The sequence below is a fragment of the Esox lucius genome, chromosome 22, assembly GCF_011004845.1.
Source record: "Esox lucius isolate fEsoLuc1 chromosome 22, fEsoLuc1.pri, whole genome shotgun sequence".
NCBI lineage: Eukaryota > Metazoa > Chordata > Actinopteri > Esociformes > Esocidae > Esox > Esox lucius.
The window spans coordinates 1,940,929-1,961,523 of record NC_047590.1 but is presented as its reverse complement, the minus strand read 5'-3'; the positions used below and the strand labels follow the sequence as shown (position 1 = coordinate 1,961,523).

Here is a 20,595-nt window from a genome sequence, read left to right as displayed (position 1 = left end):
AGATTGGTTTCAATAGCCTATCAGATGTCACAGGCTATTCTCCTGTGGTCTGGGCCATTCAGAGGAGATGAAAAACATCAATGAGAGCCATCTTCCCTTTGCTCTGAGCGGGGAGAGAAAGGATTGGCCAGGTGTCTCCCAGCAGAACTCTATTTACCTTCTAAAGGAACACAGACGTTCCCAACAAAGAATTATTAAGAATATAAACAGACTGTTCTGAAACAGTGATGTTCCACTGGTTTCCGTCTGAATGGTGTGGACAGGGACTGAACATATTTTCAGGTTGCTCTCTTTCACCTCACTGACTGAAACACAGGGCGTGTTTTGAAGAGGTGGGGTTCAGATTTTTTCACATTAGGATGGCTGGCTTCATATTATTCCCTCATTCCCTACTTGCCGCTCTACTCTGGCTGTATTTGCCGACTCGCAGTCTTTTCCGAGTCTTGTCAGTCTTTTCCGAGTCTTGTCAGTCTGTCCGAGTCTTGTCAGTCTGTCCGAGTCTTGTCAGTCTGTCCGAGTCTTGTCAGTCTGTCCGAGAGCAGCAGATGAGAGGACATCTTGTCAGTCTGTCCCCCCCAAGTCAGGTGTTTCCCATCCAGTGCTTCTGTAGACTCAAACTCATTTCTGTTCTGACTAACCTCATTCTTGAATGACACATTGAGGTAATATACAGCTACACACAAGTCTCACACACACACACACACACACTTGAAGGAAGACAAGCACCAGCACACCAATTCTAAGCGTTAGAAATTATTTTGGGTGAAACGCTGATGTCTTCATGCAGGTACAAGATTTGGAGCTGATGCTCAACCTCCTGACAGCCTGTACTCTGTGTAAATCAAATTCATAACTGGTCTGTGTCTAGAACTCTGCCTCTTAGGTGTCATTCCAGGTAAGTATCAGAGGAAGAGTTCACCTCTCATTCCTGACCTCCTACCTTTAGGAATGTTTTATACCCACAACCACCTAACACCCAGTAACTCCATTCCTGACCTCTTACCTTTTGGAATGTTCTATACCCACAACCACCTAACATCCAGTAACTCCATTCCCGTGGTTGGCAGTTGGTTTAACCTCTGCACCCAAAATTATCCAGGAAAAGTTTTTGCTGAAATTCTATCTGTAATTTCTTTGAGCTTGACAGTAAATAGCTTTTTATATTATATACTATGTAGGTGTCATGTGCCATGTCAAAAGAATTTCATTGTGCCGGATGATGCTGTTATTCAATACATTTGACAAATAAACTTGGACTTGAACTTAAATGAAACCACATTTTTAGTTTCTGTAATGTCAAAGATGAGGTTATTTGTGTTCTTGATGTTGAATGTTGGCATGTTTTCTTGATTTAGACCGCAGATACCTGGAGGATTTATCTGGATGATTGAAGGGAGAAGAACAGTAAAGGGGGCGAGGAGTTGGGAGGATTGGATATGGTTGCAAAACGTATGAAAAGAAAGGAAGTATAATGATCTGTAACTGCGGTGGTTGAGGTGACCTGCCCCTTTAGACGGAGGGTCCCTCTTGTTTTGTGGAGTCCCATTGGGCTCTGGTCTGGAGGACTGCACTACAGACAGTAGGGTCCCATTGGGCTCTGGTCTGGAGGACTGCACTACAGACAATAGGGTCCCATTGGGCTCTGGTCTGGAGGACTGCACTACAGACAATAGGGTCCCATTGGGCTCTGGTCTGGAGGACTGCATTACAGACAATAGGGTCCCATTGGGGTCTCAGCTATGGGGTCCTCTAACTGGGTCTCCACTATGCATTCAGTGCTCAGTAGAACAGTGTAATGTCAGGCAGGGCTGGATCTCTCCGGGTGGCAGGAGGTTCGGCCTGACGTAAACTGTGTTGTTCGGCTGTAGTTAGTGTCATTATCTTCAGTGGTTACTTGCAACCCTCAATTAAAACTAGCAGAAAGCTTTACATTAAAATTAGGCCTTAAATCTGTCCTCTTTATAGTGTTTTTTTATTTTGTACAGCCCTTCACGATGCCACAGAAATGAGAGTTCTGGTGTTAGAGGAGAATACAAAAATATTCAACTGTTTTTTGCAGCTCACATTACTACAGGTTCCCTTTCAGGCTGTAGGTAAAGTTTTCCTCTTAGAGCTTCCCTCTGCTTTTGTCAGATAGTGTGGGGTTCTAACATGGCTCTGTCTCTACATCAGCTCTCGTGGGGTTCTAACATGGCGCTATCACTCTACATCGGATCCTGTGTGGTTCTAACATGGCTCTGTCTCTACTTCAGATCCTGTCAGGTCCTTTCTAAGTTAGTTGTCTGTCTCTACATCAGATCCTGTGGGATCCTGACATGTCTTTCTCCGACTTGTCTGGACTGATTTACACAGATGAGACAAGCATCTAAATATCGCATGGACATGTCTGGATAAATTGCATGGACCATCTCATCACAGAATGACATGAATTACTGAGCCCATCAGCGGTGCGGCCCAGCAGGCTGTTTGGATTAGACTTCATAATGTTATTATCTCTGGAACCCGACTGTGTTGTTTGGATCACTGAGTTAAATTCATCAGGACTCAATTGTCTCCTTACATTTGCAATCCTTATCCTTTTGTGAGGGTTCTCAACCCTTGCTCCAGGGACACAAATGGGGACACATTCAAATTTTTGCCAAGGACCAACGCACCTAAATTAAAAGACTTGATTGGTTGATTTGTTCAGGGGTTCTTAAACTTTGGGAATCTGGAACCCTTTTTCCAAAAAGCAATATCATCAACTGATTCCTCATTATCAGATTGCAACAAGTGAGATGTAAATGACTGACAAAAAGTGTTGCTGTTTTAGATATGCTGAACTGACTAAATAAGTAGTAACAAGAAAACAAAGATTTAAAGCTTCAATTCCTGTGAATTAAAATTTTTAACTATTTCGGGGGAGGGTACCTGTTGTGAAACATATAAACTCTAAAGAACTTTGGATACCAATATCCATGTGATCCCTGCAAACACATCTCTTGCTGGGCTGAGAGCAGACATTGTTGAGTAACATCATTACATTGTATTGTATTACGCCCTCTACTTTTCCCACAGGGATCTTGGCAAAATATATTTTATCTCTTATTATTATTACTCAAATAAAAAAAGTTGCAGTTTTTGCCCACTGACCTTAGCAGTAACTCTGTTTCAGAAACCCTGGATTAGTTGAATTTAGTTTGGTGTGTTTTAGGCCAGAAACTGTGCAGTCCTTTGGTTCCTTGCTGGGACATGCTAGTATGAAGAAATGTGGCTCCAGTCTGACCAGGCTTCCTCAGCCAGTTCCTCATCGCTGAATTAATGACCCCGCTGTCACGGCTAAGTGGATTTGTTTGCATTATTGAAAATGAGAAATGCAACAATTAGGGGACGCAGAGAGAGGGAGAAGCCTTTTAACCACAGAGCAGTGAGCAGGGATTGGATCGTTCAGTTCTGGCCGTCATATGACGAACCACGTGTCAAGCTAATGATCATAATTACCATGAATTGTAATAATGATTATTTGTAATGGTGATTTTAAGGTTTAACGATTTAAGATGCTAGCCCGGGACCGACTGGCGTCCTGTCTGAGTTCTCCTGATCGGAACGGTGACCTGACTTTCGGACAAAGCATTGTGTTGAAAACATCTCGTCATTTCACCTGGTCGTGATGTTGAACCTTTTTAACGCCAAAGAAACCGCTGCTCAGAGAGGCTGAGTGGACCTAGTCTGTGTTTCATATTAGGGATGTCCAAACGTAGATCTGGCTGGGCTTAATAGGCAGTCTCACCTCAATGTCAGTGACTGTTCTGTGTTATCCCCGCCTTGAACCACCCAACATCAATCTCTAAATCCACTACAATTACCCATGATGCCTGCCACATGGCCTGCTGGTGGATGTTAACTGGGGGATGTCTCAAATGGCACCCTGTTCCTTACATAGCACATTACTTGACTGGTGGCCTGGTTAAACGCAGTGCACTTACTGAGGAACAGGCCACTCCAGGCTTGAGGAAGGCCTGAGCTTTGACAGTCTTTTGATGGACTCCGGTTTCTGTGTGAGAGGTCTGTATATGTTATCCATGTCCATCTCAAATGGCACACTAGTTTTGACCCGGGGCTGTGGTCAGAGGAGTGCGCTAGCTAGGGAATAGGATGCCAGTTGGGACATGCATGTCATGCTGCTGCCAGCCAGGAACCACAGCATGTCTCCTGCTTTGTAATTGGTTGTGTCACAGTGTCGCCCCAATATATTATGGTATGAAACACGTCCAGGCGGCAATATACCGTAAACACACACACACCTCTAGGCATAAGCGCCATGCACAGCAATCCTTGTGTTCTAGCTGGCCAATTACCGGGGGTTAGTTGACAGGTCTGGGTTCAGAACCTGGCCAGGGAACATGTTTTTTATTTCCTGACTAGTTAAGCCTGCTCGGCTGCTCGCGCTTGGTCTCCTAACAGCCTGTAAAACCTCCTGTCCGGACAGAAGGATTATGGTCTAGTAAGAGAGAGGTCACATGGTCATGTGAGCCATCCACCCAATCTACAGTTAGTTACTGAATATACAGGTGTACAACTCCCTATTTCCAGAGGACTTTACAAAGCATTCATCTATTAGAATCAATTGACTGAGGAAATAAAAGAAATACATGCAGACAGACGTCTATGTGGAGAAATAGTCTACATTAAATTGCTAACGGTACTGAGAACCCATCAGCCTTCTCGCCATGGGTCTGTCCTGGAGTGTGGTCCGTATATGAGTGGCGCTGCTCCTCGTCGCGGCTCTCCTGCGGGACGTCTCAGATCAGGACATGCATACAGAGGGAGGCATCGGCTGTCTCCCAGATCCCCAACACACTGCACAGAGTAGTGCTCTCATCCCTCAGCAGCAGTTTGCCTTCAGTGTGTTAGTATTGACAAGACCCACGAGGCTCAGCTGCTAGAGCTTCCCGCTGGCAGGTCTGTCAATGTACCTTTACACCGCAGAGACCCCCAAAATATTTCATCCCATCTGCATTCTTCTCTTTTAGATGTAAATTCATGTGAGCCTGGAGCAATGAAAACCATTTCTTTTTTCAAATTAACTGTTTTATCTATAATAAATGACCGAACCTCTCTCCCGGCCTGGCGGTGTCCAAGCCCTCACGTCTGCCCACGATGGCCGTGCTACCTGGTTCAGAAGGTACCCGGGCCCCCGGAACCTGTCCTCTGCCCCTACCCTCACAACCCCTGGCGTCGCTCTCCACGCGTCCCTCCCGCCAGTCTCTCTCTCTCTCTCTCTCTCTCCCTCTCTCTCTCTCTCTCCACGCGTCCCTCCCGCCAGTGTCTCTCTCTCTCTCCACGCGTCCCTCCCGCCAGTCTCTCTCTCTCTCTCTCTCTCTCTCCCTCTCTCTCTCTCTCTCCACGCGTCCCTCCCGCCAGTGTCTCTCTCTCTCTCCACGCGTCCCTCCCGCCAGTCTCTCTCTCTCTCTCCCTCCACACGTCCCTCCCGCCAGTCTCTCTCTCTCTCTCCACGCGTCCCTCCCACCAGTCTCTCTCTCTCCACACCTTCCTCCCCCAGTCAATCTGTCTTTGCCACCAGCTCTCATCCCTCAGCTTCAGCTTAGCTCCACGCCCTGCTCTCTCCTCTACCCCCCAGTTCCACCCCTGCAGCCCCATGACAGGCACATGATGTTGGGGCAGACCTTCCGGTCACGGCCTGGCTAGCTCCTGCCTGGGCCTCGGGGGAAGGGGTAGCTGCTGGTGGATGTCTTAGTGGTTTGTTTCTCTTGACTGAGGACGTGGGCAGTATTTCTTCACTCTGCTAAATGACAGAAATGCTGAAAGTGGTTCAGTTTCTAATCCGGCGAAGAGAACGTTTAACCTGGCTTTTGTCCCGTGGTTGCTACAGTGAGTCGGAGTATGTGGAGAGACTGTTAATGTCTCCCTCGTGAAAAGGTTTAGTACATCTCAGCATCATTTTGTTTTGCCTGTAGACTGAATGTGTGTGTGTATCTGATGGCCTGGGTTTCCCCAGATGCTGTCTTCTCTCTCGCTCTCTCTCTCGCTCTCTCTCTCGCTCTCTCTCTCTCTTTTACCCTCTCAAAAAAGTATTCCCAGTAAATGAATTAAAATCCAACACCTTTTGCCGTGGGGACCAGCAACTTGTCCCCCAAATGTTGAATTTTACTAGTTTTAAACTATCCTGGTTATGGATTTTTGGTCTTCACAAGGATGCCCTCCCACAGCGAATCCCCCTGAATGGAGGGCACACTCTAAAACAAGCTAAATATATATATATTTTTTGTGATTCCTAAATCAAAGTCTTTCTATCTACTGAAAGCAGGCCAAGTGCAGGTGACAGACAGGAGTTGCCTGGGTTATTTTAGTGTGCTTGGTATTAATCGGTATTCTGGTCATGATCTGGGGGCTCCATCATCGAGCGGCCCAAATTGACCCGCCCTGCCTGGTTGGGAGGAGGGTTGGACAGGCCTGCTTTGTCATCTCGTGCTTAATGATTTCTAGTGGTGGGGGCGTGTCCTGTGCTCATGGGTGGTTGTCGAGTGGGGGCGTGTCCTGTGCTCATGGGTGGTTGTGGAGTGTGTCCCCTTGAAGCAATGTCCCCAGAAACCTCCTGGTTGAGTCGTCTGCTTTGAATGCTGAGATGTCCTTGGAAGAAATGTCTCCATCTACAATTCTCCTGTACCTGCAGGAGAGCCGTTTCCATAATAAGGTTTTCAAATTAGACATCACCACATTGGGAGGGGAGAAATGTGTGGTAAAATATAGGTATTAAAAGCCTATGCAGACTCCACTAATCGAGACTGACTGAAGTCATCCAAGAAGATTACAGTCATTTTGACTGTCGGAACCTTCATTGTCTGTTTCAAGAGTTACAGTTGGATCAGTCTGACCTCATCTACAGTTACACTGTTGGATGGAGAATAGAGCCCCCTCTGCTCTGTTAACTGCTATAACCACCTCCCTCCCTCCATGTCTCCCTCCCTCCCCCCTCCCTCCATGTCTCCCCCCCTCCCTCCATGTCTCCCCCTCTCCCTCCATGTCTCCCTCCCTCCCTCCATGTCTCCCTCCCCCCCCCCCTCCCTCCATGTCTCCCCCCCTCCCTCCATGTCTCCCCCTCTCCCTCCATGTCTCCCTCCCTCCCCCCTCGCTCCATGTCTCCCCCCCTCCCTCCATGTCTCCCCCCCTCCCTCCATGTCTCCCTCCCTCCATGTCTCCCCCCCTCCCTCCATGTCTCCCTCCCTCCCTCCATGTCTCCCTCCCTCCCTCCATGTCTCCCTCCCTCCCCCCCTCCCTCCATGTCTCCCCCCCTCCCTCCATGTCTCCCTCCCTCCCTCCCTCCATGTCTCCCCCCCTCCATAGAATCATTTGAGTCCCTGATGAAGGCAGCTGAGAACCAGACCAACGTAGTCCTCCAGGCATCGTATCGGAACATGGCCGTCGAGGCGTCAGGCCCGGTTCGGGAGCTGTTCACGGACATTGGCCTCTTTCTCCTTGGCTCCGAGCTCAACATCGATGACATAACCAGGCGTTTTTTCGATTCCCTCTTCCCATTGGTCTACAACCACCTCATCAACCCTGACCTCAGCCACATCGCTCCTGGATACGCCGAGTGTGTCCGGGCCGCCCGCCGCAGTCTGGCCCCGTTCGGTGCCTCCCCTGGGATCCTAGCCAATCAGATCGGGAGGTCAGGGGTCGGGGGGCGTGTCCTACTGCAGGCGCTGCACTTGGGCATTGAGGTCATCAACACGACAGATCACCTGGCCTTCAGCAGAGAGTGTCGACGAGCTCTCCTCAGGATGCAGTTCTGCCCTCACTGCCAGGGCCTGACCCAGTCCAAACCCTGCATGGGTTTCTGTCTCAACGTGATGCGAGGCTGTCTGGCTAGCATGGCTGAGGTACGACCGACCACACACACACACACACACACACACAGGTCTGCATAATGCTCCTTCCATTTCCAAGCACAAACTGCAGTAAAAACACGTTTACAGAGATGCTGAATGACACAGAGAAAACAAAGATTTTACTGCCCGGTTTTACTGCTGGAGGTCCACTGCTGTTCCGTCTGGCTCTTCATGTCACGTTGTGACGTTTGATGTGGTGTGATTTGAGGTGGACCCCCACTGGAGGGAGTTTGTGAGGTCATTGGAGGGCTTGTCGAAACGCATGCACGGATCCCAGGACCTGGAGCAAGTTCTACTCGGAGTTCACAACCTGGTCCACGATGCCGTTGCCCATGCTCAAAATATCGGGCCACGCCTTTCTGCTCAGGTAAGAACCAGCCACGCCTTTCTGCTCAAGTGAGACAGAAGCTGAAATTCTATGGTAAAATGACCAGGACATCCTGGGATTTTAAGTTTTTGAAATGTCACATTATAACCCTTTACATCCCCCCCAATATAAAAAAGCTATTTCCGACAAGCAGGGTTATTGTGATCCTGCTACCGACTGTTTCTGTCTGTTAGGGATGTTAAAGTCCAGCTGCTACCACTCTGTCACTCAGGAATGTACTACACACACACACACACACACACACACAAACACTTACATACCACACAACAGTGTGCCCGGAACATTCCCAGAATACACCATTATAGGCATGTTGAGCCAGCAGAGGTTGACGTGTGTGTGTGTGTTTGCGGTTGTGGGGTTTTCGCAGAGGCCGGCAAAACTGCTAACCAGAGACTCTGTTAGGTATCACATATGGAAAACAAATGTGGATCCGGGAGGTATTTTTATATGCATTTTGGAACGTATTTGAATTCCTGGCCAACATTTGGAAATGGACTTGGAATACGATGGTCAGGAAATGCATTGTGCACGCGCGCGCACACACCCACACAAAAACACACACACATAGGAGCCCTATGTAATACCCAGGGTCGGGTGGGGGGGGGGGGGGGGTGGCCACAGGTGTTTGGTCAAAACTAATGCTAAGCCCGTCAGATGCCCCCAATTCAACTAACCTGTTCCCCAGAGTTCTGGTCCATTGTCAAGCAGGACAGCACTTTTGGACATTTTAAACGCTGAGGTTCGTGAAGCTGGAGACTGTGGTAAAACTTAAATTACAGCCCCATCTTGTGGAAACGTTATGCCATAGCATCTCCTGTGGGCTACTGACATGTATTTTACCTGATTGGCTGCACACAGATCATACTGATGTTTAATGTCATGTCTCTGTTTGTGTCTGTTTGTGCTGTTTTAGGTGCATAAAGTGTGTGGCCGCCCTAGCAGACAGCCAGCCCAGTCTGTTAGTGGCCAGCAGAGCGGCGCTAGAGAATCCATCCCCCTCAAATCCCCCCCGAGGGAAACCGGAGACAACCTGGCTACCAGGAGGAAGTATGTTTTCTGGTTTACATTGGGCATTTTAGTCATTTAGTACATCTCTTACACAGAACCACTAACTTGTTGACACATCATCTCTGCTTGTATTGTAAGATGGACAGCAGGTTAGACAATACTCAAAGGTTGTTTTTCCCTGTGTCTGTGTGTGTTTATCTAAAGAGAGTTCCTGAATAGCCTGCGTCAGTACAGGACGTTCTACGGAGGCCTGGCGGACCAGCTCTGTGTGAGCGAACTGGCCTCTACTGACAGTCTGGCCTGCTGGAACGGAGCAGACATCGTGAAAAGGTTCATGACCCCCCGCCCCACACAAACAGTATATGTAGGGTACTGGGTGTCATCTCTGTTTCCAGAATATCTAATGGACCTGGAGGTCCTCTCTATATCCAGGATATCTAGAGTACAGGATGTCCCCTCTATATCCTGTGTATTTATGGTCCTGGTGGTCCTCTCTATATACAGTATCTTTGTATCTGTGGTGGTGGAAATGTCTGAAGTGTTCTGGAAGGGCAGACAGTTTGGACGTTCCCTAGTCCTGTGTGTGTGTGTGTGTGTCCTTCTAACCCCTCTTCTCAGGATGGTATTTCTTCTTTACTGTCATCTCCTGTCAGGACAGTAAAATGGCAGGTGGGCCCACATCTCACACCGAGGGCTGACACGTTGGGTTAATGCCTACTGGGAAATGTTGACAGGGTGGGAGGGCGTGCGAAGGGTTATTACATCTGTCTGTCAAGGCTGCGCTCGCTGCTGCCCCCGTGTGGTGGACAGAGGGAACTGCCACCAGACGAGGGCTTCAGTAGACACTGCTTTGAGCTTTGTAGCTGAGATGGACATAAAGACAGGCAGCATTCATTTGCTTTCAGGCTGCCTGAAGGAAGGGAATAGTAAATCTGTGTATGTGCTCTCCGCCTGAAAGAAATATACGTGTGTATATTATCTGTATGAGTGAGGTATGATCTAACAGCGGGGGGATATATGGTGATGCCCATTATCCCAGGAGGAGGTGTGTTTTACTGCTAGGAGGGAGGATGGGAGGCCGGTCAGCCTCTCATAAATAACACCCTGCTGAAGGAGAGGGGGAGGGAGATAAAATGCCAAGTTAGATGATAGTTGATTTACGTAGCGTCTCTGACTGGAATTCACGTGTGTGTGTGTGTGTGTGTGGATCTCTGTTGAGAAATAAAACTGAAAGTGTGTAGGACCTGCATTTCGCTACACCTGCAACAACATCTGCTACAATGTCTTTGTAATCCACTGAAACATGGACACTTTGAAACTGTGGAACTTTGTTTGGGTGGGTGCGTGCATGCGTGCGTGCTTTTGGCCTTTGTTATGACTCAGTATGCATGCCTTCATGACCTTTAGATGACTTTATAGTTGACCGTTACATGTTCATTGCTTTCGAGTGGAACTGTTCAGATCTGTGTTATATTTTCGTTTCCCTCTGGGGCTGTGTAACATAGAGGCTAGAACCAATCAGATAACAGCTAGTGAAAAAAGCCTAGACTAAAGCTTTTGTCTCTACTTCCTGCTTCTGTCATGAGGTTTTTTGGAGGGGGAGGGGGTCTCTGTATTATGATTGCTTTATTAAGCCTCATACGTTGTGGTTGCTTTAAAGTATGACCACTTCTCACTGACAATGAACTGAACCTGGGACCACAGATCAGAACTTCCAAGATAGATTGAAGTTCTTCCTTTCATTAGTCAAACTAAATGAATGGTAGGGAGAGCCAGAGACTCATCTGTCTGTGTCGGGGCCACCTTCTCTGTCTGGGGTGAAAGGTTAGAGGATTCCCACATTCTTTATCCAGACATATATACACACACACACACACACACACACACAGTTACTTGAATGACTGGCATTCCGCCAACAACCTGTCCTTTCTCTCTGCTCCCTGTGCGACTAAGACACACACACACACAGACAGACACACACACACACAGACAGACACACACACACACACAGACAGACACACACACACATGCACGCCCATATGCACACAGTCAACTCAAAGTCATGCTAATAGAATGAAACAATCTTTTGTTTGTGCGACTGCCTTCAAATGACACCCTGGTCCCTATCTAGTGCGCTACTTGATTCTAACGTCCTATTGGCCCTGTTCTCTAAAAGTGCGCCACATAGGGAACGGGATGTTATTTATGATACGGCCCGTGTCTTCACGAGAGAATGTTCTCTTACTGTAAAGTTGGAGAGCGCCTTGTTTCTATGGTGACCAATAATCTGCATCCTGCCTGTTATCTTTTTGGCTCCTCCCTTCCATTTCCTCCTTTTGACACCGATGACAGACCCTGTGGTTGGCGATGGGACCGCTGGCACCTTTGGAGAAACACTGCATTCCAGATGACCCCCTGATCTCTAGAGGGGACCCGTGGTCTGGTGATTACAGGCTTGGGCTGGTCACACAAAGGTTGCCTTTTCAATATCCTTGAGTTAGGAACTTTTCCTTAATAGCTCCAGGGTTGCCCTTAACATTGTCCGGTCCTGGACTCTGAAAGATATATCTCAGTTTAACTACAGATGGGCTCCCATATTGCACCTTTATCTGTCAGACAGTACTAATATACACAGCCTGTTTGACTGTTGTAAAGATTTGATGGTGACCAATTTTACCAGTTGGCCGATATTGTCGGCTAATAATAGCCTTTCACAGATATATTTGTAATCATTCCACTGATTACATGTATCTCACAAACATATTTCTTGGAAGGAGTTTTTCGACAAGCATGTGCGCACTTCATTTTGCCTGTGTATCATCAGAAGAAATCCAGGGGAAATTTAAAGATTATTATTATTACGAAGTATTTGTGACCAATAAAGTATTTGTTAGGAACCATTCATGTTCCATTATTTTTAGGATGACTGAAATGAAGATTGTTTTTAGCATGAGCACTATGGAGAATGACAATGATTTATATGTTCTTTTATTGTTTAGCCTTTTTAATGGATGGTTTTATTAAGCCCTGAATGTTCTTCACTGGTGCTGTCCTTGATACCTACCACCTTTAACATTTTACAGATCAATATTCTTTAATGGAGCAATGTTCTTGTTTAAGTGTTTTATTTTAAGTATCTAATGTTGTTGATAGCATTGTCCTCTGAAAAGTGTACATGATATACTTACTAAAACAAATATTTTCTTTTGTCCTTTGGTGTGATGTAATGTCCTTTGGTGTGACATTAGAAATGGGAGAATTAAATGGTTCTCTGCTTGGGAAAACAGAAACCGCAATGGAACATGGGTCTCAAAAGGACCCACCAGTACCTTTGTAGATTTATGAAAACGATTGTCAGAAATTAGAGGTTATACTCTGTTGGTTCTAATGTCCATAACCCCTGGGTGCTGTTGGTCCCCAGACCCCTGGGTGCTGTTGGTCCCCAGACCCCTGGGTGCTGTTGGTCCCCAGACCCCTGGGTGCTGTTGGTCCCCAGGCCCATGGGTGCTGTTGGTCCTGCGAACTTCCATTCACAAGTATATTCAAATGGCTTGGAAGCTTTTCTTTAACAATAGGTGTATATCACATTGTTTAGAGGTTACAACAGAGGATGGATAAATTAGAGAGAGAAAAAGTAAGGAATTCCTCTCCTCTTCTGTCCTCCCTGGGTGATTTGCCTGGAAAGATTAAGCTTAGCAGAGGGGACAGTCTCTAAGCCCTGGTAATAGAAATCCAGTGAAGAGCATCAGGAGGTTTAGGCCTCTCATAGGTCCTCAGCCACCTAGAAATGTCTGTTTTAACAGCAATTCAATCCACTCAGCTTTAATGGGCAGGCATGGGCCTCTGCAGGTTGGATTAATGCCTGAGTCGTTTGACCACTGAGCGTTGCTGCTTCTTTAACAGTAAAGGTGGTCATTATATGTTGATGTGACCCCTAGTGCTGTCATTTATTACAAATCTATATAAAGTTTGTGCCCATGTGACTGTTATCAGACTATGCACATTAGTGAATGTCTGTTAAAATGTTATCATACTCCATTAAGATAGCGGGTGAATGAGACTGTAGATGTAACCACACATTATTGGGCATTACGAGACACTGCGCTGACGAATGAAGGCAAATGCATAATTACATTATACATGGCATGGTCGTTAAAGGACAAGATAGGACTGAAACTAACTGGCATTAAACATAAACCGAGAGTAACAGAAAGCAAGATGATGTTCCTCTGCCCCACAGCACATTTTAGAGGGGCAATAGAAAGAGACAGAGAGCGAACGAGAAAGAGACAAAGAAAGGGAAAGATATTCTTCACCAATTCTGTCGGTCTTGGACCTAACAGTGGATGTCAGTACAACAAATATAATGGTGTCCCAGAACAGGTCTGGATGCCATGAACACAAACATAAATGGTACCGTTGCCCTGTAGCAAACATTACACCGCCGAGACCTAAACATCAACATGACAGGTAACTTCTATAAGGTTGTGAATGACCTGAGACGAGTCTACACCAACAAAAAAAGTGTCGCTGGGCTGGGTGGTGTCGCTGTCGCTGGGCTGGGTGGTGTCGCTGGGCCGGGTGGTGTAAAGGCACAAATATTATGGGTTTTGGTACAGTATATACTGTTTCCTGGTTCAACCACTTGATGTGGTGGTGTAATGTCTCCCTCTGGCTACCAGAGGGCGCTCTAATCATTTAGTGATGCAGCAGAGTTTACTGACGTCTATGAACCTGCACTTAGACACACTCTTCTATGAAATTGTACACCGCATTACACATCCATTTGAAAAACTAGTAAAATAACAAATAGCATGAAAACAGATTTTTCTTCTCTAGGTATTGACTCTTTTTCACCAGTTATTTTTGTGTGGTTTGGAGGATGTTTAATGGCTACAAGAAAGTGATTACTTTAATAAATTACCAGGAGTTATTAAACACCTTTTGTTCTAAATAGACAACTTTTGTTCAAATAGTGAGTGGGAGAGAGAGAGAGAGGGGCGAGTTTTTCTCTCCTCATTTATTATTTATTGCTATTTTCTAGTTTTTTATCTTATTTCCCATGCCAATTCAGGCCTCTAAATTTAAATTGAGAGAAACAGCGAGAGGAATAAGAATGACAGGAGATAGAGGGAAAGGAGAGAGAGAATAAAGAGGTTCCTGTGAGCCTTTCCTTCCCTTTCCATTCTGTCCAGCTGGCCATTCTAGATAACCACAGAGACCACTAATTCCTTTGAGGTCTTGGAGCCGAGCAGAGCCGGGCAGCATGGGAGGAGAGTTCCTCTGAACCTGACCTCATAGTTACTCTGCATCCATCTGGACTGACACCATAGGGCCCGTTTTCAGCTCTCACTTCGTATTCATCAGTCCGTGTTTGGTCCCGTTTCTTATGACAGCAGTTCTCAAACCTCCTCTCAGGGACCTCCAGACTTTTTTACAGTGTGGTTGTCTTGGAACTGGCTCGTCTGATTTGCCTTATTCAAGGACTCAATAAATAGTTGACAAATCAGGTGTGCCAGTTCTGATCTGATTCCAAGAGGAGAGGTTTGAGAAACACTCAACTATGCTCTGAATGAAAATCAGAACCAGAATATACTGATAGTATACTGAGAATCAGAACCAGGATATACTGATTCTATACTGAGAATAAGAACCAGGATATACTGCTACTATACTGAGAATAAGAACCAGGATATACTGTTACTATTCAGAGAATAAGAACCAGGATATTCAGAGAATTTGACTGAATACACAGAGAATCCCCAATAGTGTACTGAGAATTTAATATTTAAAGTATGTGCAGAATTTAGACACGCAGGATAGACTGTACGCTATCAACACTGATGATCAAAACCACAGACGCTATCAACATTGATCAAAACCACAGACACTATCAACCCTGATGATCAAAACCACAGACGCTATCAACACTGATGATCAAAACCACAGACGCTATCAACATTGATCAAAACCACAGACACTATCAACCCTGATGATCAAAACCACAGACGCTATCAACGCTGATTATCAAAACCACAGACGCTATCAACGCTGATGATCAAAACCACAGACGCTATCAACGCTGATGATCAAAACCACAGACGCTATCAACGCTGATGATCAAAACCACAGACGCTATCAACGCTGATGATCAAAACCACAGACGCTATCAACGCTGATGAACAAAACCACAGACGCTATCAACGCTGATGATCAAAACCACAGACGCTATCAACGCTGATGATCAAAACCACAGACGCTATCAACGCTGATGATCAAAACCACAGACGCTATCAACGCTGATGATCAAAACCACAGACGCTATCAACACAGATTCTCAAAACAGAGTACATTATTAACACTAGTAGCTACATTAAATTAAGAGCAGGGTTGTGGGAAAGGAAGTCAATTTAATTAAGTCCACGGGAGCTTTTAGTCAAAAAAAAATTTAAGTTCTTATTTTTATTTTAGTGGAACATTTATTTATTTATATTTTATCAAAGAGAAAATACCCCAAATCGTCTAAAACTGGGGGCCTGGAACTTTTGATGAAGAAACCAGTTGGAACTCCTCCAACACTAATAATTGATTTAACTCCCTGGAGGGTCTGGTTAAGCAGTGTTGGAGTTGTCAAAGACAAAGGGAGAAGACATGACTGGGCCTGGAGGGAGAAGACATGACTGGGCCTGGAGGTAGAAGACACGACTGGGCCTGGAGGGAGAAGACACGACTGGGCCTGGAGGGGGAAGACACGACTGGGCCTGGAGAGGGAAGACACGACTGGGCCTGGAGGTAGAAGACACGTCTGGGCCTGGAGGGAGAAGACACGACTGGGCCTGGAGGTAGAAGACACGACTGGGCCTGGAGGGAGAAGACATGGCTGGGCCGGGATGGGGAAGACACGGCTGGGCCTGGAGGTAGAAGACACGGCTGGGCCTGGAGGGAGAAGACACGACTGGGCCTGGAGGGAGAAGACATGACTGGGCCTGGAGGGAGAAGACACGACTGGGCCTGGAGGTAGAAGACACGACTGGGCCTGGAGGGAGAAGACATGACTGGGCCTGGAGGGAGAAGACACGACTGGGCCTGGAGGGAGAAGACACGACTGGGCCTGGAGGGAGAAGACACGACTGGGCCTGGATGGAGAAGACACGACTGGGCCTGGAGGGGGAAGACACGACTGGGCCTGGAGGGGGAAGACACGACTGGGCCTGGAGGTAGAAGACACGTCTGGGCCTGGAGGGAGAAGACACGACTGGGCCTGGAGGTAGAAGACACGACTGGGCCTGGAGGGAGAAGACACGACTGGGCCTGGAGGTAGAAGACACGACTGGGCCTGGAGGGAGAAGACACGACTGGGCCTGGAGGGGGAAGACACGGCTGGGCCTGGAGGGAGAAGACACGACTGGGCCTGGAGGGAGAAGACACGACTGGGCCTGGAGGTAGAAGACACGTCTGGGCCTGGAGGTAGAAGACACGTCTGGGCCTGGAGGTAGAAGACACGACTGGGCCTGGAGGTAGAAGACACGACTGGGCCTGGAGGTAGAAGACACGACTGGGCCTGGAGGTAGAAGACACGACTGGGCCTGGAGGTAGAAGACACGACTGGGCCTGGAGGGAGAAGACACGTCTGGGCCTGGAGGGAGAAGACACGGCTGTGACAAAGACCTGGTTAGAGACCCAGTTGCCTTGACCCCAGGTAGTCCCAGAAAAGGTCGGCTGACAGGGCAGAAAAGGCCAAAGCCGACAATAACAGACTCATTCACAAGCTCTACTTGCTGAAGCCCAGTGCTTTATATTGGCTTGAGATAAAACAATGGAAAGGTTAATTACTAAGCCGATCTGGTCTTTACACAGCAGGAATTGACGTCTGGTTATATTAATGACCTTTCAAGGTTCTTGTGTCCCTGAAGTCATCATTTTGAGGGGCGAACAGGTAGTACCATAGCTACCATACTTCGGGAGTGATTTATTTTCCCGTGGCTCATATTTTTCCTGGCTCTGGTGACAATGTCAGGTTATAATGTGAGCAATCTGTGGTAAAATGTTTAATAGGATGTTTTTCTAATCAGGTCACATGGTGTTAACAGATGATAGAAAAGCGACTTGACACTAACTGTTCCTTTTAAGAAGAAAGTCCGAATCTACTTAAGGACTACCTGTTACAAGTGTAAGATGCAACTACTCAATGAGACAGTTTAACCGGCCAATGACAAGCCTGAACTGTTTAGCCGTTTTTTTACGTCACAGGGTCATGTTTTCCTAAATCAAATCGTCATTTTAGCGAATATGAATATCTGTCCTGTCTAATGTTACTGTTAACCCGGGCTAATTTCTTCATTTTGCCATGGACAGACCCCATCTGTTGTAGCTGGATCTGTAATTAATTCTCTGATTGCTCATGCTGGACGTTGACTGTCTGTGGATCCAGCCAGCCTCTAGTATATGTGGTAGACAGTGTGGCGATGCATTCTGCGAGTTACACACACTGCTCCATTTGGGTCTGAATGCTTTTTCTTCTTGTAGATGAGTTTTCCGTAACACCCTTGTCCCAGTGTCAAATCTTGTCTTCTCCTTGGCTTTGGGCAACGCACATTTTAAACTGCCTTGCTGTACACAGAGACAAACACACACATACAAATCTGGTGTAGCGTGACTCCAATCCTCCTCAGAAAGGGTCCTTTTAGGTTCTGCCGGCTTGTCGATGACACTCCGAATATTAAGTTGACGTTAAGGTTTGTTTTCCTTCTCTAGACAGAACTACTATGCCCACAGACAAGCTTTGCTTACATCGGGCAGAATATGATGGTTCTTGACTCAAGCCGGAGCTGATCAGAACAGGACCTGCCGTGAGATGTTCTCTGGTTTGATTTCCAGTTCCTCTTACGACATGTTAGCTCAAGTATTGCAGAGCTCCTGCGCATAAATGCAAACATTAACGGCATCAAAAATGAGTAAGTCGGGTTACATTTTTGGCCTTTATGCACTAAGTCAAACCTTAGATATTTCTTGTAATTCCTCTTAAAAGGAGACATTTTTAAGTTCAGCCCTCTGGTGTCTATAAGGGGAGTAGAGTAAACTATGTCTTAACGACTCTAGACAGCTTTAGCTAGAAAACCGCTAGCTGGGTGATCTAGCTAACATTACATGGTTTGAAATTCCTGCACCGAAATTAATAAAACACAATAGTATTGAAGACGACGAACATACAAGAGCGTAAGTAAGCCAACAATAACAAACTTTTTCAGAGGAACTCCATTTGAAATTACTCTCCCCATTTCCTCTGCCTTCGTTTGGTGTAAATCTGACAAATGGCTCCTTTAATCTGTAAGGCCTGGTGAAGTGTGCGATATTAAGTGGCTGCTCTTAGGCACAACATCACGCCGAGTGGAAATATTTCTGAATGACATCTGTAACACTGAGTTCAACTTCGCTGTCTCTCTTCTCCTTCAAATCTCTGTTCATTTAACATTTACCATTTCTTCCTCTAATGTGAAGAAGGCAGTCAACATTAAGAATTGATTTGGAGGAGAGCGATAATTTGTGTCTTTGTGTGTTTTAGCCCGGAGAGCTTTTAGTTGATCTGCTGCAGGAATATTGATGATCAGTCTGAACCGTGTTCTTTATTTTAATTTGAGGCCACAAATTAACTTTCAACCTATTTTCTGCTCTCCTTTCCATCCTTTCTTTCTCTCTCTCTCTTTCTCTGGCTTGCCCTCTCTTTTGTCTCCCCATCTGTTCTACTCCAATTCTTTCTCTACCCAAGGTTGTCTTGGCTTTATTCAAACATCTCTTGTATAATGCTCTTGCTATACACAGTCTGTGGCGGTATGGGACATTATGGGTTGGCACTCCCATCATGCAACCCTAGATGATGTCTGCTATTTCTAGAGACGTGGGACAGGCGTTTGTAAAATTCACCTTGTCTTTCCTTTACCAACCAGGATAAATGAGACTTTTCTAAAAGGACACACTACTGTGATTGGCTGGCACTTAAGAGGCGGTGAATGAATCTGATTGGTGAGGTCATGTCACTGTCGGCTAATCCTGACGATGAGTCCTGAGAGAATGTATCGTCTAACTGCTGTTGGATCAGACCCTATTCCCTGTATATAGTACACTAGTTTAGACCAGACCCTATTCCCTGTATATAGTACACTAGTTTAGACCAGACCCTATTCCCTGTATATAGTACACTAGTTTAGATCAGACCCTATTTCCTGTATATAGTACACTAGTTTAGATCAGACCCTATTCCCTGTATATAGTACACTAGTTTAGATCAGACCCTATTCCCTGTATATAGTACACTAGTTTAGACCAGACCCTATTTCCTGTATATAGTACACTAGTTTAGATCAGACCCTATTCCCTGTATATAGTACACTAGTTTAGATCAGACCCTATTCCCTGTATATAGTACACTAGTTTAGACCAGACCCTATTTGCTGTATATAGTACACTAGTTTAGATCAGACCCTATTCCCTGTATGTAGTACACTAGTTTAGACCAGACCCTATTCCCTGTATATAGTACACTAGTTTAGATCAGTCCCTATTCCCTGTATATAGTACACTAGTTTAGACCAGACCCTATTTCCTGTATATAGTACACTAGTTTAGATCAGACCCTATTCCCTGTATATAGTACACTAGTTTAGACCAGACCCTATTCCCTGTATATAGTACACTAGTTTAGACCAGACCCTATTCCCTGTATATAGTACACTAGTTTAGACCAGACCCTATTCCCTGTATATAGCACACTAGTTTAGACCAGACCCTATTCCCTGTGTATAGTACACTAGTTTAGACCCCTAACCTAGTAATAGGAGTATGGACTAGTGTGAAATTTGAGATGAAGACAGGTGTCAGATCTACTGAGGTCAAATGTTCTGAGGTAATCTCTGTTCATGTCAGCTTTATGCAGGTTAGCTTTACAGAGGTCAAATGTTCTGAGGTCAGATCTACCTGGGTCAGGCCATTAATTGTATCTGATTAGGTGATCAAATTAACGTTCCGACCAACTTGTTATTTAACCAGAGGCATGTTCCTGTAGAGGCATCTCTTCTGTTGTGAAAAGGAAAGTACTTTCTTAATATATTTTCTTATTTTGCCAACCAACTTTCCTTTTTTGTGCTTTTACCTTCCATTTCTGAGCCTCCCTGGATATCAAGGAGGGTGATTGGCAGGTCCTTGTCTCTGGCCTTTGGCGAGGGGGTGTTTCTTTGGTTATTGAAGATGAGTGTTAGATAACAATTAAGGATGACCTTTAAAAGCAGCCCCACCCCCCACCCTGTTCCACTGTTT

General features: G+C 46.1%; 1 protein-coding gene across 2 annotated transcripts in view; it reads left to right on the top strand.

Moving 5' to 3' along the window:
- The window catches only part of gpc5a (glypican 5a), a 113,782-nt gene that overhangs the window by 21,971 nt on the left and 71,216 nt on the right, over positions 1 to 20,595 (top strand). For both annotated transcript variants that reach the window (XM_010886828.3, XM_010886829.3), the window contains exons 3-6: positions 7,345 to 7,880; positions 8,098 to 8,256; positions 9,191 to 9,324; positions 9,490 to 9,615. In XM_010886828.3, the coding sequence (XP_010885130.2) occupies positions 7,345 to 7,880; positions 8,098 to 8,256; positions 9,191 to 9,324; positions 9,490 to 9,615 (955 nt within the window). The remainder of the gene's footprint in view (positions 1 to 7,344; positions 7,881 to 8,097; positions 8,257 to 9,190; positions 9,325 to 9,489; positions 9,616 to 20,595) is intronic.